This window comes from Arvicanthis niloticus, chromosome 7 (assembly GCF_011762505.2).
Source record: "Arvicanthis niloticus isolate mArvNil1 chromosome 7, mArvNil1.pat.X, whole genome shotgun sequence".
In the NCBI taxonomy this organism is placed as follows: Eukaryota; Metazoa; Chordata; class Mammalia; order Rodentia; family Muridae; genus Arvicanthis; species Arvicanthis niloticus.
Genome location: NC_047664.1, coordinates 2,053,714 through 2,071,209, shown reverse-complemented (window position 1 = coordinate 2,071,209; position 17,496 = coordinate 2,053,714). Strand labels below are relative to the sequence as shown.

At 45.8% G+C, this 17,496-nt stretch overlaps 1 protein-coding gene across 1 annotated transcript in view; it reads left to right on the top strand.

Moving 5' to 3' along the window:
- Nucleotides 1-779: 779 nt before the first annotated feature.
- The window catches only part of Pcgf3 (polycomb group ring finger 3), a 37,608-nt gene continuing 20,891 nt past the window's right edge, over nucleotides 780-17,496 (top strand). The window contains exons 1-5 of the mRNA XM_034508822.2: nucleotides 780-994; nucleotides 11,437-11,476; nucleotides 11,742-11,882; nucleotides 13,153-13,270; nucleotides 14,435-14,531. Of these exons, the coding sequence (XP_034364713.1) occupies nucleotides 13,162-13,270; nucleotides 14,435-14,531 (206 nt within the window). The 5' untranslated portion in view covers nucleotides 780-994; nucleotides 11,437-11,476; nucleotides 11,742-11,882; nucleotides 13,153-13,161. The remainder of the gene's footprint in view (nucleotides 995-11,436; nucleotides 11,477-11,741; nucleotides 11,883-13,152; nucleotides 13,271-14,434; nucleotides 14,532-17,496) is intronic.

Here is a 17,496-nt window from a genome sequence, read left to right as displayed (position 1 = left end):
TCTAGCATACAGCTGCCACAACCACTTTGTTTCCTAAGAACAGACTTCCAGTCGTCGTAGTGCACTCCTTTAGTCCCAACACTTGGGAGGCAGATCTATGTTAGTTCGAGGCCAGCCTGGTCTACAAAGTGAGTTCCAGGACAGCCTGGGCAACACAGAGAAACCCTTTCTCGAAAATACTAAATAAATAAATAAATAAATAAGAACAAACTTCCTTTTCTCTGTTTATGCCCTCTGCCAGTGACCAACTGGTCACAACGCACAGTGGACAAATGGACAAACTGTGGGTTTCCACGGTCTGAAAGTTCAGAAGAGGGTCTCTCTCTCTCTCTCTCTCTCTCTCTCTCTCTCTCTCTCTGTGTCTCTCTCTCTCTCTCTCTCTCTCTCTCTCTCTCTCTCTCTCTCTCTCTCTCTCTCTCTCTCTCTCTCTCTCTCTCTCTCTCTCTCTCTCCACAGTGATTCCAAGAAAGGACAAGAATGTAAGAAGGCTTATGAGGGAAGAAACCCGTGGTCCAGGTGCTCCGGTTTCGTTTGCAACCCATGCAGTTGCCTGTCAGCCTTGTCCTGCTCTCCAGCTGGGCGGAGTTTCTCCAGGTTGTGCTTCTGACCACGCCTCCTGACCTACCGCTCACCTTGTGACCCCGCCCTCGAGCTCCACCCTGTCTGTCTCGCAGCGCCAGCTTCCTGAGTCAATTGCTGCCAGCACGCGCCTGCGCCCTCTGGCCCCTCCTGTACCCCACCCCTATAGGCTCCGCCTTCCAGAGGCCCCGCCTCTCTCGTTTGCGAGGTGGGAGCTGAGCCACACACTGCGCATGCTCCAGACGCGGCGCCCCCGACTCTGCACTCGGCTGGGTTCGGGCATTTCCGCCTCTTTGTTTTAAACTCTGCACGGCTTTTTTCTCCTCCTCTTGGGGGGGACCCAGAGGGAGCGGCGCCCCCTCCCCCTCCCGGCGAGCCCCCGCGTGCGCCCGCTCGCCCGCCGCCCGAGACGCAGGTCAGTGAGCCCGCCCCGCCCGGCCTGGCCCGCGCGCCCGCTCCTCAGGCCGCGGCCTCGGCCCACGGTCCGCAGAAGGCTGCGAGCCCAGCGCCCTCCGGCAGGCCCGGGAGGCGGGACCCTAAAAGCCTGCGAGAAGGCCAGGACTTGGGAGGTCTGGACCCCGGGAGGGCAGAACCCTGGGCCATGCTGGATCCCGGAACAATCTGGATCCCGGGAGGACAGGAACCTGGACTAGACAGAACCATGGGAAGAGCCTACACCAGGCTGGACCCTGGACCAGGCTGGACCAGGGGTGGGCAGAATCCTAGACTAGGCAGAACACCGAGCCGAGGTGGATTACGAGCAGTCTGGACCCCGAGAGAACAGGACCTAGGGAAGACAAGGAGCTCAGTCCGGCAGGATCTAGCACCAGGCAGGATTCCAGAGAACAGAACCCCCGGAAGAACAGGAGTCTGGGCCAGGCTGGATCCAGGGAGATCAGGACCGCAGACCAGGCAGGACCCAGACCAGGCCAGAATTACTGAGGGCCAGTCACTGAACCGTCCCTAGAACTGGGCAGATCTCCTATAGTTCTGGGACCCTAGGACAGATAGAGCCTCGACTCTTCGAATGGACACTTGGGAGAGGGTCAGTATAAGAGACCTAACAAGATTCTAGGAAAGGTCATTGAGGAAGAATGGATCCCAGGACCCGGGAGGACCTAGAAAATGGCAGAATCACTGAGATGGGCCAACTCAAGCGGAGGGTTAAGAGTCTGTGACCACCCCACAGAGGGCCAGGGCGCTGGGACAAGGCCATAGGAAGGTCAGGACTCAGGGACAAATCGGCTGTAGAGAGCTGGGAAATCAAGGCTGGCTCAAAGGAATCTGGACCACTATGGCAGTCCTTTGAGCAGTTTGGGGCCCTGAGGGTGAACTGTGAGGAGAGTTCAGAATATAGACAGGCTTCAGGACACATAGGACCAACGGTGGGTCACTTTAAAATGAAAGCCTTGGAGCTGAACCATGAGGATGGTCCTCAGGGATTACATAGATAATAGTTGGAACTTTAAGGAAGGGATGGCCTGGGACTCTAGAAATCCACCCCCAAACTTTGCTGAAAAGATTACTAGGCGTCGGGTGGTTTAGATCTGCCCAGCCCACACTGGATCTTTGCTATGAAGTGCTTACATGTGGGTTCCTGAGTTATCTGAGCCAAGGGTTCCTACACTTGCACTTTCTACAGGTCTTCTAGCTCCCTGATGTTACAGAGTGGGTGAGGATCTTAGGACAGTTGCAAGGCAAAGTCGTAGCTCGGCTGGGCTCCAAGGACTCAGGGTATCAAGGGAGAGCTGCCTCTTGCCTGCTCTCCCCAGCTCCTACAGGACTGTTCCTTTCCCTAGTCTTGGCCCCAGGTCAGTGCCTGGACCTTCACCTTCCCTCCTCTTTCCCCAGCAGGTCATGAGGGTGTGGTGTTGAGAGGCTAGAGGGTAGGTGTCCAGTGGGTAGGAGGCATGCCAAGGCTACTGGACAAGTAGCAAGGTGGGGTCAGTGAGCAGAGGCCTGAGGGGCTGTTGAATAGATGAACACCTAGTACCCACACTCCTGTTTCACCCCTAGAAAGGAGTTTTTGTTTCTCTGAAATCTTCCAAGTCAGTCTGTCAGCAAGAACAATGTTTCCCTAAAGAGTGAGGTGTGTTTCTACTGTTGTGGGAGACAGTAGGGCAGGTACTGAGATGTTCACTGAAAACCTGGTATGTGTCAAGATGAGAAAGCAAGGGGATTTTAGAGTGGCTTAGCTCCCACACAGACCTGGGGTGGCCAACAATGAGTGTGTTGCTCTGTGTAAGCTCTGCTCTGTCAGGCTGTTCTTAAAAGTGCTAGAGACTGGGCAAGTCTAAACTCTGGGCTGTTTGGATTCCTAAGAGATATTTGAGCTGGCCAGTTCCATGTTTCATTTTGAGCCACTTCACGGTTTGTTTCTCAGGGGAGAACAAGTCTAGGTTTCTTAGCATGGGTGTCAACTGAGTTGTGTTCAAAGTGGAAAGTTGTATTTGCCAAGTGTCCTTACACTCGGGAGCCTTGTACGCAGAGCTTACCTCTGGTTTGTTTTTTCTTTTGCTGTGCCCTTTATTGTATTTTGCTGTGTGAAGTTTTAGAAAAGAACTGAGCATTTGTTTAGGCTTGATGGTGACTTCATTTTCCTATGCTTGGACTTTTAAACACAGAATAGTGTTGAAGGGGCATATTATTTATATGTTGTTGTACGACAGACTACCTTAGAATATAGTGCCTTAAGTCAGATATTGGTTCTGGTAGAAGGCGACGAGCCCATGCCTGACCTTTGAGGTTTTCTGGCCAGTTTCCCTAGTCAGGGTACTAGGTAGGCCAGTAGAAGGCTCTGCAGTATTGTTGTTAGCCAGGCATTTATCAAGTTTTAAGTATCATGTGACCCATATTCTAGAAAATTTCATAAACAAATTAAGAGTTATGTGTAGATTCAAACATGGTGGCTCATACCTGTAATCCCAGCACTTAGGAGCTGAGACAGGAGGAGTACAGTGAGTTTGAGGCAAACCTGTACTACAATAGTGAATTCCAGGCCGGTTTGGGCTAAAGAGTTAGATCCTATCTCAGAAAAAATTGTTGTGTATAGGGTGATGTGTTGGAATGAAGCCTCTAAATAAGGTATATCAGGTTCTTTTGATGTTACTGTAAAAGTTCAGATGACTGTGATGATGCAGGTATCCTATTTAAGAGGCAACTGTTATAAACAGAAAATGTTCCTGGTAGTTAACGTACTATTTGGAATGCTCTAGCAAACAGACCCCTGTGGATAAAGTAGGGTATAGAATCATGGCATCTAACCTCTGAGTGAGGGTTTTCTGGTATTCTAAGAGCTGTGGCCTGTTATTCTGAAAGAAATTATAAGCCAACCCTATAGATTTTTTTTTTTTTAACCATCTTAAATAATATGGAGAAGGTGTCTTTCCTGGTACATTGGGCCTCATGCACTAGGTTATAAGTGACTTTTTCAAAATATAAGATATGAGGTTCTGAACATCTGTTCCTTGTGGGAATACTATGCTTAGAGATCTCCTGCAGACAGGAGCCCTTCCTCCCCAGCCCAGTCTGGTATAGGAGTGGAAGATGAATCAGAGTACTTATTATCCAAGGTCATCCTGGATACTCTTGCCCCTGGTGGCCACCTCCCTATCATCTCTGGACTTGGGAGGTTGCACAAGTTTGTTTGGGTCTGTGTTATTCTTTGACCTTTTTTATGATTTGCTGCCTTGTTTGTTTGATGTTCAAATTGGATTTAAAGTTGAAGATGTAATTTTTCTTTACTTACAAAATACATTGATGTTGAAGGTCAGTTTCCTGTTGTCTGTTGATGCCCTCACAATCTTACTGTTCATAATGCAAGAATGCTGCCCAGTACATTATGCTTCAAAAACTGGAACTGTTCATTAGTTCTGAGTTGATTATCAAAAAATTTAGTTAGTAATATATGCCTATAATCCTTGCTACTGCTCATGAGACTGAAACAAGATCTTTAGAGCTCAGAAATTGGAGACCAGCTTGGGCAACATAGTGTAACCCTGCTTCAGAAAATAAACATATTAGTCAGTCGCAACGATACACGAACCCTTTAAAAACAAGAAAACATTCTTTTTCTGTGACATACCTTTCAGTAGTAATAAGCATAACCCACTTTTGTTGTTGTAGACTATCCACTGAATTGAGCGAAGTCCCACTGATAGGAGCAGCACTTGCTGGAGACGCTGTCTCCATCAGCCTATTGTTGGCAGTGTGTTGTATTACAGAGAAACTCGGGTCCTTAGTTGGACCTCAGGAATAGAGGATAATCCGACTTTTTCTGAAAGTTCATTGATCTTTGCTAGACTTTGCTATTTTAGCAGTAAATTCTACAGTAAAAAACATATAGATGATGAGGCTATGTTTATAGACTTTCCCGAAGCCTCTGATCAACCCCTAAGTCCTGTGCCGGTCTCATTGGACTTCATGGGGTCCTGTAGGATGTACAGGTGCCTGTGGGTAGAAGGCCCGTGGATGCTGTGTGGGTTTCCTGGCTCTTGTGGTACAATGGGACTTACTAGGACCTGTGAGTTCTGTGTGGTTATCATAAGGCCTAATGGAGGCCCTTAGGTCACATGGGGAATTTGGGAGTTTATAGTGACTTTGTGAACCGGTTCCAGGTAGGGCTTGGCCTGTATTAGGGTCTAAACAAACTCTCGCCTACAGCAAATCATAAGCAGAGGCTTTTGTGGCTTTAGACTGAGAATATGTCAGCTTGGTTGTTAAAGTCCTCTACAAACCAGGCTCTACAAACCAGGAATGGAGGTCAAGCCACACATACCACAAGTGTCCTTACTTAAGGACTTTTACTTTTTAAAAAAAAATTTATAATTATGTGTATGTTTCTGAATGCAGAAACATTGAACACATCTGAGTGTTAGAAGATAACTTTGTGGAGTCTTGTTTTCTTCTGCCTTCTTTATGTGGGTTCCGGGAACTAAACTTTAATGCCATCAGGCTTGGTGGCAAGCACCTTTGCACCCTGAGTCATCTCACCAGCCACCTTTTGCTTTTTAATCTACGTGCTTGCCAAAGTAAACAACAACAACAAATTCAAACAAAAAATTCTAATGGAGCACAAATGCAAGAATTATAAGCAGTGGGCATCTGCTATGGTCCCAGTGTTGTTTTAATTTCTCCCAGATTTTTAGGTTGAAGTTGTAATCACAAATCACTGCATGAGAAGTGATCTTTCTAGGGAGGCTCCGTCCTCAAAGACAGAATAAGTGCATTATCAAAAATCCTGAGAGCTCTTCCATCCTTTTTGCCCCAGAGGACTTGGCATTAGGCCCGAACAAGCTACACACTCTGCTGTAACGCAGATGTCAGTCCTGAGGAGTAAACTTAGGTTGCCTTTTGTTGTGGTGCTCTGTGGCAGCAGCCTGCAGTCTGGGACAGGGCCCCATGCCCACTTGCAGGACAGTTTTCTATTGATAGTATCTTTATCTTTCATACTTCTTTTGTCATTGAAGTATCAAAGAGCAACTTCAGATGGTAGGCCACCTCTTGCAGGAAGTGAGGAGGAACACTTAGCTTAAAGCAGAAGCAGACCTGGTTTCCATCCCACAACCACCCCCCCCCCTTCCCCTGCAGGGTGGAGGACTTAAGCATATCCCATAAACAGTTACTCCCAGGATTTTACAGTTGTCATAAGGAATAGATCCCTGGGGTCTGGTGCTAGGTTGATCCCCATCCTGATACAACCCAGGGAAGTCTGGGGCTTTGTTGCTATGCTTTGTCCTGACACTCAAGGAGGTCTAACATTTGATTGATGTCTGTTCTTATACATTCTGATATATACATTCTGATGTTGAGTTTTCTGACATCCTCAGAGTGGTAGACCTTGGAGTAAAACGTTTCAGGTTGGAGTATTTCTGCTTTGTGACATATGTCAGCAACCCATGGCCACCATACATGTGGTGAGTGGCTAGTGACTTATTCCCCTGCTGGCTGGTTTTTGTAAGGTGAAATGCCTTCACACAGTTAGCCAAAAACAAGGCATGTTGATGAAATCATAGTTCTGGACAGGCTTCTGTCCTCAGCATCACTGGTGACACATTGGAGATTATACTTACCCCCCCAAAGCCAATGGTTGTGGCTAGAGACTGATAGTATAAGCACTTATGGTGGAGTACCATAAGGAAGTCATAGTTTCAGCACAGATTGAATGGCATATAACTGTGGGTGTCTCAGAGGGTACAGTGTTCAAGCTCAGCACAAAGCTGGGAAAGTTCTAATCTGTTTGGGAAACTAACTACCTGCCAAGGGCTAGCTACTCTGTATTAAATGAAGGATAATGAATGTTCCATCTGTTAACCATGGGAGGGATCTCTGCAAGACTTCCACAGATATTTGGAAGTTCTGGAAGAGACTGAAGAAGCAAGGAGGGCAGGCAAGAAGTCTTGGATGTAGGAGCTATACCAGTAATAATAATCGGCTACCACAGAAGGAAAGAGGTCTGTCAACACAGGGCATACTGAACATGTTGTGAACAGGTCATAGAGCAGAAAGAGGTGCCCTTTGAAATAAGATGGGAAGACAGCTGTCAGCAGCTGAACGTTTGTAACTGCCTTGTTCGGCAGACTCGTTTTTTTATGTTTTTTAGTTGTTAGAAACTATTTGTATTGAAAATGTTACACTATCTTCATTAATACGTATTAGGCCAGGACTGTTTAGAAGACCAGTTTGGAATCTGATCAGATCAGTGGTACCCAAGACATAGATCTGATGGTGACTTCATCTAGATCTTATCCCTAGGAGAGACAGCTTGTGTTACTGATTTTAATGAGGACACCTCCCTCCCTCCCTCCCTCCCCCTCTCCCTTCGTTCCCTTTTTTTTTTTTTAAAAAAAAAAAAAAAAAAAACAGGGTCTTTTGTAACACAGAGTGGTGTCGGACTCATACAGTTGAGGATGACCTTGATCCTGTGATTTTCCTGCCGACACCTCCCAAGCACTGGGGTCAAAGGCTTGTCCGCCGCGCCTTGGCTCTGTGGAGTGCTTTTACTACTAGAGGCGTCTCTAGCCAGTTTTTCCAACTTAAAAAACTTTTTAACAATTTTAGTTATTTATTTTGTAGTGCATGCATTTGTGTGGGCTGTGGTGGCCACAGGCATGCTAAAGCAGGTGAGTGGAGGTTGGAAGACAGCTTTTGAGAATTGGTTTTCTCCTGCAGGGTAGGTCCCAAGGATCAAGTTCATGCCATTCAGGCTTGGCAGCAGGCATATGTAGTACTTTATGTGTAGAACTATCTTATGGACCATATTTTTTAGCTTTAATTATCATCCAAATTTCTGCATATCACAAAGCTGAGATACATTGAGATTCTGTGACAACTAGGTCTTAACTAAAGTAAGGACATATGGACCCCAGCCCTGGGAAGGCTGTTGGGTGGAATCTACAAGCTAGGCCATGTGCAGAGTGGGGAGAAGTGTCTGGGCCCAGGCCTGCCATAGCAGGGACTCTATTCTACTTGCTTGTAGAAATATGAATCCCCTGTACTCCCATCTCCTTATTCATAAGTGTGCACAGGACATGTGAGTCTTTAGGAATATAGCACACAGCTCCCACTCTGTGGTAGATGAAGACTAGTAACCAGCCTGTCTGCCTGCCCTCCTGCATAGTACTTTCTACCCCACTGTTGTTATGGTTTGCCATGTCCTCATGCTTGTCTGTTCTTGTAACCACAGATTTGATGATGTGCAGTGTAGCCAGCAACAAAAATAGGTGATTCTTAGAAGACTTGGCGGGCACCAGGCAGGCCATTTAGCCACATGGATATGGTAGGGGTACTGAGACTTAGCTGTTTTTTGAGTACTGGAGCCTCCAGAAAAGAGTTTGGCAGAGTGTATCTGCTGCCTTACCACAGAATGTCAGCCTTCCCCTGGTGCTGTACATTCATGGCACCTGGTACATGGCCCACTGCTCACCAGTGCACTCCATTGTCTCCAAGTAAGTCTCACTGGGTTTTTAATTTATATTCCTGCTTAGTAATAAAGTTGATCAGCTGAAATTCACTTAATTTGGACTTTCTCCTTAGTGAATCTCTTTTCATCACTTAGAGCAGAAGTGGGCAAAGTTTCTCTCTAAAAACCCGAGTAGTAGTTTGGGCATGGCTGGCCCTGTGATAGTAAGCAGAGCAGCAACACCACTCCATCTTGAGAATTTGAGTTTGCCAAGCCCTGGTCCCATTATAATCCTAATGTGTTGTAGACATGTGCTTCTCGGTTCATAACAGAGTCACATAACTCAGTCATGTCATTAATTAGAAAAAGGAATACCCCTGACCTACTCAGCATATGAACATGGCATCACATACTCTTTTGAATGTTAGCTTCCTAGAGGGATTATGAGTAATTGTGATCCAGTGTCACCCTACCACTAGGAGTATGTCTGTCACTTGTTTTAAAATTTAAGATGCTTTTTTCATCATTTTATTGTGTAGTGGGGACTCAAGGCCTTTTCCTGAGACCCATGAGAATGACATGTTAAGTTCCTTGTGTGCAGTTTTCTTCTTCAAGGAGCCCTGTACAGCTGGGAGCAACGTTTTCCTAAATGCTGAGGGCCTAACTTCTCATGGGCTGCCTGCTGATGGGCGTCCTGGTCACCTCCACCTGAGACTGCGTGGAGCTGTGATTGTTCAGTCTGAGTTCTTGAGCAGTCATGTGCTAGTGTCTCCTTCAATAGGGTTGACTCCTTACAGTCGTTTAGGATTTCTGAAGATAACGTTGGGTGATTTATCAAATCATTTTTACATGTCTTTGGGAAGAGTATACGTTATTCTACCTTTACCCTTTGGCGTAAGGGATGTGTTTCCTCATACTGTTGCCTACCTGTATTCCTGGGATATACCTAACTTGGTCCCGAGTGACTCTCCCTTTGTATACTGATTGATGAGGGTGGCAGATGCTCTGCTTAGGGTCAGGCAGGTCTGTTAGTTTCCTTCCAGATCTCATCTTGCTTGAGTTTGGTGTATGGCTAGTAGTTCGTTTCATAAAGGGAGTTAGAGATCTCTTCTTTAGCTGTGCAGGATGGTTCTAGGAATCTGTACTCAGGACCTGGTGCAGGATAGACAAAGTGTGTTCAGCTCTAAATACGTTTACCAGCTGAAAGGGTGATTTGCTCTCAGATATGGTAGGCTTACAGAGCCAGAGTTTTAATTGAAGAAATTTTTGTGACTATTTATTCAGTTCCCATAATAGAAAATATTTTTGGTTTTCCTTACTAGTCTCAGTTTAGTTTTCCCTCCTTGGAATTTATTCATTTCATCCAAATGTCATTTTAAAAAACTACATGTAAACCAGGTCTGATGGCACACAACTTCAGTGACTGGAATTAAATAGGATTAGAAAGCCAGGTGTAGTGGCTTATACTTAAGCCCAAGACTTGGGAGGCTGAAGCAAGAGAATCACTGCAACTGTAAAGTCAGCCTGGGGTCCACAGGGAGTCTTAGGGCAGGACTACATAGTGGAGCCTATTTCAGAGCAGTGAGTGATACACGCTGGTTCTTCTGTCACAGGAGCCGCCACGTTTCAAGGGACAGCAGTTTCAAGTGGTTGGTGGGCTCCATACGAGGCAGGGACTAGTTTAAGACAGACCTGGCCTTGAGTTGACTTCCCTTCTTCCACTAAATGTTTCTGATACATCTGTCAACCCTCCCTTGGCTTATTTGATAGGACATACGTACTCCTTCCTACCTTCCCATTTCCCATCCTCATTTTGTACAAGTCTTCTGGGTTTATTAGTCAGTAAACAAATGCAGTTCTGAGGCTGGAGAGAAGGCCTTGTTCTCCCAGGGACCCTTCTTAGTACCCCATCAAGCAGTTCACAACGGCCTGTAATTTCAGCTTCAGGGCACTCAGTTCTCTCTTCTGGCCTCTGTAGGCACCTGTACACACCACCTACATTCCCACAGACAGACTGGTGTATGTATGTGCATGCACAAATAAATAATTCTTAAAAATGAAGTTTTGGAAAGTATTTTAAAGGTGAAATTATCTGAGTTGTATTTAAGACAAAGTTCATTTAAGCACATGTTAGGGTACCCGCCTCCAGGTTGTATGTAATTAGTCCTTAAACTACAAATACCTGCAATCTTGGTATTGTTCTAATTAAGACTATAGGCAACTTACCAAGCTGTTCACCAGCACTACCTGTTCACACATGGAAAAACCCCTGAACTCAAGATTGGTACTAAGGAATCCACAGCCAGGATCCTGGGACCCCTCAGAGCACCTTAGTCAAGAAGCAGAGTACCTGCATAGTTATTCTTGGGAGGTCCCAGATCACTGTATCAGGATTTCTCTAGCTGCTGCCCATCTCCATACCTGGCTTGAATACCTGACTCATTTGCCTTAGCCCACTGACCCTGGCATGATACAGTGCTCACATGGTCCCAGGACATAGTCACCGAGTAGGTGGCAAGTCTGTGATTGGGAGAGAGAATGGCTTAGTCTGGAAGTGAGGATGTGGACATTGCAGGTGTCAAATTAAGTAAGCAAAGTGCTGCTTATCACCCTTGTGAGGTTTCTCAGGTCGCCCTGAAACCCACTGATACCTGGAGCTTCTATAGATACCCATCCTGCCCCGGGCCCTAGAGCTATTACTGGAGCCGTCTTCTCTTTCCCTCATGCCATTAGCTATGTGTTTGCTCTGGATTAGGCCAGGAATCTGGTAGTGTCTCCACTGAGGTGTCTTTACTATCATTCTCACTTGATGACTTAAAGCAAGTAAATAAGCAGACATGTTTAACCAAACAGTCCTTGAGAGTTGCTAGAGGGTAGAAGTTGAGACAGTTGAGAAGTTGAGGTAGAAGTGAGGGTAGAAGGTCCTCTCACGGTGACAGCTCTCTGCTTCTCCACAGGCTTCACAATGTAGCCCCGATTCCAGACTGTCATTCACAGGTAAGTGCCGCTGAAGCTGGTCTTCCTTTCTGGCTGCCTGGGACTCAATATGGTGGGCACCTCATATTTCCTTGAAGTTTGTTCTCTAGCAACTATTATTGGAGTTATTTGTGCTTCCTGATTGTCCTCCAGCATTCCCAGTGGGCTCTGTCCACGAGTTAATATGTAGAACCTATCTGAGATGTAGTAGTAAGAGTTTAGTGTGGGATTGTGTGCAGGACTGCTGTCAGGGTACTTTGAAATAACAGCACTGTCTTTGTGCTAGAAAATGGAAAAGGAACAGGGGACAGAAGGAAGGTGCAGAAGCCAGCCAGAATTCAGAGTAAGGAGGGGTCATCGCATCCGCTTGGTGGCCTGAAGCCTCCATGCCACCGAGTGAGGAAGGACACGGAGACATCCAGAGGAGGTGAGGTCTGGGATTCCTCCAAGGGGCCCTGCCACCTAGGGGAGGGAGGTCTGGGCTCTGTCTCATGAGTGAAGAATGTGGCCCTCTTTATATTCTGTACATACTCTCTAGAGTACTGTTAATTCAGGGTTGGGTAGGTGTCCAGTATTGATCCGTCAGTTGCCTAGGAGAGGTGCATGGTTGGTTAGAAGTGGTACTATGATCAAAGTGGACTTTGTTGGGGCTATTTGGCCACGCTTGCTCAGCGCTGAGTATAATAGTGTCTAAAAGGCAACTGGTGCAAAGCAAGATCTAGGTGGTGACTTAGTGATAGATGTTTTATAAATTAGTTTCCTCGGGCATTGAGTGGACATTTAACTGTTTCCTCTCACAAAAAGGGCAAAGATGAGGATGGCTAAATTTCTGAAGTGGGACTGGACCCAGATATCAGCTGTAATATTCAAAGCTGTAATACTCAATCTACCATGTGGTAGATTCAGGTCAAAGTAGCTGGTGATTAGGTTGGATCCACAGGACCTTATCTAATTTTCTTTTGAGCTCTGTATCTTCTTAGTAGACACTGTAGTGGCTAGTGGCAGTCCCTTGAGTTGAGGTTCGAACCTCACTTACCATTGAGGTCTGAGGCAGGTCACTGTTCAGTGATAGGATGAGATGAGATGGGCCATGTGCCCAACAGAAAGGCTGGGATGTAGTAGTATAATTACATCTATGGATAGACAAAAGGCAAGCTAGGAAGGGAACATACCTGGTGTATTAGAGTTCTAGAGAAACAACAGAGAGAGAGACAGACAGAAGGAGGAGAAAAAGGAGGAGGAGGAGGAGGAGGAAGAAATGGATTTCATTACAGGCTGTCGTCCAGCTAGTTCAACAATGGCTGTCTCCCAACAGAAAGTCTAAGAATGTAGTAGTTGTTTATGGCCCGTGGGGCTGGATGCCTCTGCTGGTCTTCAGTGCACACTGACATCTCAAGGAGACAGACTTGCCAGCGAGAGCAAGCAGACAAAGAGCCAGCTTTCTTCTTCCATATCTTTTTGTGGCCCAGAGTAATCTTCCCATCTCAAAAGATATGGATTAAAGATGGATCTTCTCACCTCAAAAGATCCAGATTAAAACTGGGTCTTCCTACTTCAAATGATTTAATTAAGGAAAAAAAAAAATTACAGGTATATCTCAGCCACTTGGGTTTTATTTAATTCCAGATGTTGTCAGTTTGATAACCCAGATTAGTCATCACAGTTATCTTAAATACATCAGTGTATTTCTCTTGTAGAAGCCAAAGATGTTGACCAGGAAGATTAAACTCTGGGACATAAATGCCCACATCACCTGCCGCCTGTGCAGCGGCTACCTCATTGACGCAACCACAGTGACTGAGTGTTTGCACACATGTGAGTACGGCCAGTTCTACCCTGAGGTGAATGGGGTGGGGGCTGCTCTAATACATTCCTTAGGGCTTTAGCCTGGCATGAGGGCTACAGGGCCAGGAGAAGAACAAAGATCTTGAGTGGGGATTGGAAAGCTTTCCTTAAACTAGGGATATTATGGGTAACTTCCTGGAGGGTGGATTCTCCTCTCAGGAAAACTACCCTTTTTTGTTGTTGACCTGTCAAGTTGGCCACTGGTAGTGCTTGTGCTCTCAGAGTTCAGGTGAAGTAATTTCTTTTTAACAATCAAACATCTGTGAGATTTCAAGGGTCAGTGCAGTACTCATTGCATGTTACTTATTCTGCCTGTCAGGTCTGGACCTATGTAGAGTGTTGTTGTTTTAGTTTTTTGGTTTTTGTTTTTTTAATCTTTGTGTGTTTAGCCTGCATGTATATATATGCACTACATACTTGCAATGCTGGCAGAAGCCAGAAGAAGGTGTTGGATCCTGTGGAACTACAGTTGCAAACGATTGTGAACCATCATGTGGGTGCTAGAAACCAAACCTAGGTCTTCTGCAACAGCACCTAAGTGCTCTTAACCACCGAGCCATTTCTCCAGCCCCCTAAGATTTTTTTTCTTATTTTTTCTCTCTCACTGGAAGACAGATGTTCTGTATGGAACATCTGTAAAAAGCATTGAGTGACCACTGAGAGGCAATTCATGAAGTTAAAAACTCACAATACATATAATTTCCATCCAATACATTTTGCATTTTTGAAAATGTTTTCCACTTTTGAAGAATTTTTAGGCTGAGATAATCGTGTTAGAAATTGGTGGTACAATTTTGTGTTAGTTAGTCACAGAATGTTACCTAGTTTTGCAAGACAGTGTTGTCAACTTTTAGGCCAAAATACAGATTTTTTAAATATTAGTTATATTCTCATGATCTTGCCACTTAGTGACTTAACCACCCTTTGATGCTTCTTCCTCATTAGTTCCTAAGCTAGGACTGTGTCACAGATGGTAATGGCACAGCACACTCCAAGGGCACTCCCCTTCAAAGGTCAGGAGCGATGTAGAGAGGTTGTTTATGAAAGTGTCCTCTTAGCCATCTTGGAGTTGGCTGGACATGGTACCAACCAGAACCTTTCTTCTGGTTGCTATCATCCTCTCCCTTTGGATAGTCTGCAGGAGCTGCCTGGTGAAGTACCTAGAGGAGAATAACACCTGCCCCACCTGCAGGATCGTGATCCATCAGAGCCACCCACTGCAGTACATCGGGTGAGTAAGAGCATGGTGTCTGTACATCTGCATGCTGGTGGCCGCCTTGTTCTTGGCCCTCAGATACTACACTGCAGGTGACCAGGGCATGGCAGTGGATCTCCAGCAGCACCTGCCCTGGGGGACCATGAGAACAAGTGGAATCTTATAAGTTTTCTTAAACTGAAACTTTGAAGTGAATGAGACCCCAGACCTACCTTTCTTTATAGTAGTAATTTGCCTCTAGGCTGGAACTTCAGCCAAAGAAGCAAGGGCCTGCCTATAAGTGGAATTTCTGACTTCAAGAGCCACTCGGGAGGAAATGAAATCATAGATACATATGGCATGAGGGCATCTGAGAGAAGATGAACTAAAAGAAAGAGATGCCCAGCTTGAAGTCACATGTCCAACTGGGAGCAGTAATAGTACAAGTTGAGTTCTTGGACCTTGGAAGCCCCTACAGGCTTCCAGACAACACTACCAATGTCACTGTTTCAACTTCCTGTATCAAGATGAGAGTGTGTTTTCTGTGTTCCTAACTTCATTGCCAAATCATCTCTTCACACAATCTGCATAAAGCCTGTGTGGTGGACATATGGAAATGTCTAGCAGCTCTTGGTGTTTGTTATTGTCCTGAGTCTTTGCCAGTGCCCCATCTGTGGAGTGGGTAGATGACATTTGATTTAGGAAACTTCTGTCCATATTCCCATTGGCTTTTGAACCAAGTTCCTGTGCTTCATGTTCTGGCCAGTGCTGTATGGTGGTGGGTTTTTAATTCTGTCACCATGGTGTCTCCAGACACACCTCAGCCCACTACCATAGTTATGCCTAAGCTTTGTGCCTTCCCATACATCCGCTCTCTGTTGGGACTTCCTTGTGATACCACCTGTCTTAGGGCTCTGTTCTGCTTTTTCTGTCCTCACATGCCTCGCAACAGCACAAGGTGTGTCACCTGCTTTCTTTCTGGTGTGCACTTCTGTAGCACTCGGAGGCAGGTTCCATATTTGAACGGCTGACGGAAATGGTGAGGGGGCTTTCTTGTGCTTGGAAATTGGAGGCAGGGTTGCTGGAGTTTCCTGTGGAAGGCAGAACACAAAAGAGCTGTCTTGTGGGCAGACCCTCTCATGGAAGCTTAGATTTCCATGCAGACACAGAAGAGACCTGGGGGAGGAGCCCAGCAGTGGACCAGGAGTTGGATAAGTAAGGGCAGCAGGGTGGCGTCTTGACCTGAGTGTTGTGACTTACATTATGAGCCGGGTAGCAGCTATTTCCTGCCATAAACTCTTGACCTAAGAGAGGCTCTTAGCCTCTCTGGTTTAATTGATACAGGGTTTTGTGTAACCTCGAACTTGTCATCCTCCAGCTTTTATGCAAGTGCTGAGATTATAAGTTCGTTCTACTCTACCCCATTTATGGGATGCTGGGGATCAAACCAGGAGCTTTGTGAATGCAGGCAAGCATTCTGCTGATTGCTGATGCTCCAACTTTCAACTTTCGTAGCCCCTCTCTCACTGGCAATGTCTGGGTTTCATCTGAAATAGTCTAGGGTCATACCTCTGCTGGTGCCTTCCTCTGCTCCTGACTTGGCTTCACCTGCCCCCACCTCTTGCCTGATTCTCTCCTTACTGGCAAGGTGAGAGCACCTGTGGGCCCTTTGGTATTATGTAAAAGCAGCTTTATTGGCTTCAGTTTACTTCCAGGATTTAGGGTGGAAAGAAGGGCGACCAGGACTAGCAGAGATGGCCTAAGCCTGTGGTAGAGAATGTTGAAAATACCACTGTCAGACAGGAGTTCATTTTGAAGAAACAGCTCCATTTTGAGAACCTTTCATTCAAAAAGTACCCTGTGTTATGTGTTCCACTTAGCCCCATTTTCTAGCCCTTTTGCTGGGCTCCCAAGGTAGATAGAGCCTGGCGTCATTGCCTGGTACCCAAGTGTTGGAGTTCTGGTCTTGACCTGTTAGCTCCAGCAAAAGCTAGGTGGGCATGGTAGCTAGGTGGTAATCAAATGCATGGAGGGTCCTGTCATACTTTGCTTCTCTGTTGCTGTGGTAAAATACTAACCAAAACCAGTCTGGGGAAGGAGAGAGTTATTTGGCTTATACTTCCAGGTATCATTTCTTCACTGTAAGAATCAGGGCAAGAACTGAAGTAGAACCATAGAGAAAAGGCACTTACTGGCTTATTCCCCGTGGCCTGCTCACCCTGTTTCCTTATACAATTTTTGATCACCTGCTTAGGGCTGATACTACATACAGTAAGTTGGGCTCTCCAATATCAATCACTAATTAAGATCCCAGCACCACCCATGGCCACAGATCCATCCAGTCTGATGGGGGCAGTTCCTCAATTGAGATTCCCTCCTCCCAGGTGATCCTAGTTTGTGCCAAGTTGGTAAAAACCAATCAGCACGGTCTCCAGTCTACGAAGTCCACATTTGCACCTGTGTGCGTGCATCCTGGTCTAGGTGTGGACCGTATTTCTTTGTGTGGATAGTGACAAGGAGGGTTGGAGCTCGATGACTCTCATACAGTATGTAGTTGGGCTTCATAGCCAAGAGCTCCCACAAGTTGGTGTATGCAGTGAGTGATGTTAGATAGCTTGCCCGGGACTGAGCCCGGGCTGCCTGGATTCTTGTGCATTTGTTGAAGTGTAATATAAGAGTCATATAGGCTTATAGAGTGAGGATTAGAAGTTAAAATCTTTTGAAAATTAGGAAATTCTCTAACACTTTAATCAAGAATATAATTATATAATTGACATAATTATACTGAATGCTTAAAAGTAGCAAACTATAATAGGACCATATGTAGATAAAGTAGTTCTGCACTTTTGTGTTAGCCTATGTCCAACAAGTTGAGCCTAACCCTTTGTCCAACAGACTGGGGGTCGGGGCACTGTTCCCAGTGACCTTCTCATCCCAAATAGCTGGAACCTAAATTAAATGATTTATCAATTCAAGTCCTGGATATATTTTAGTGCATTTT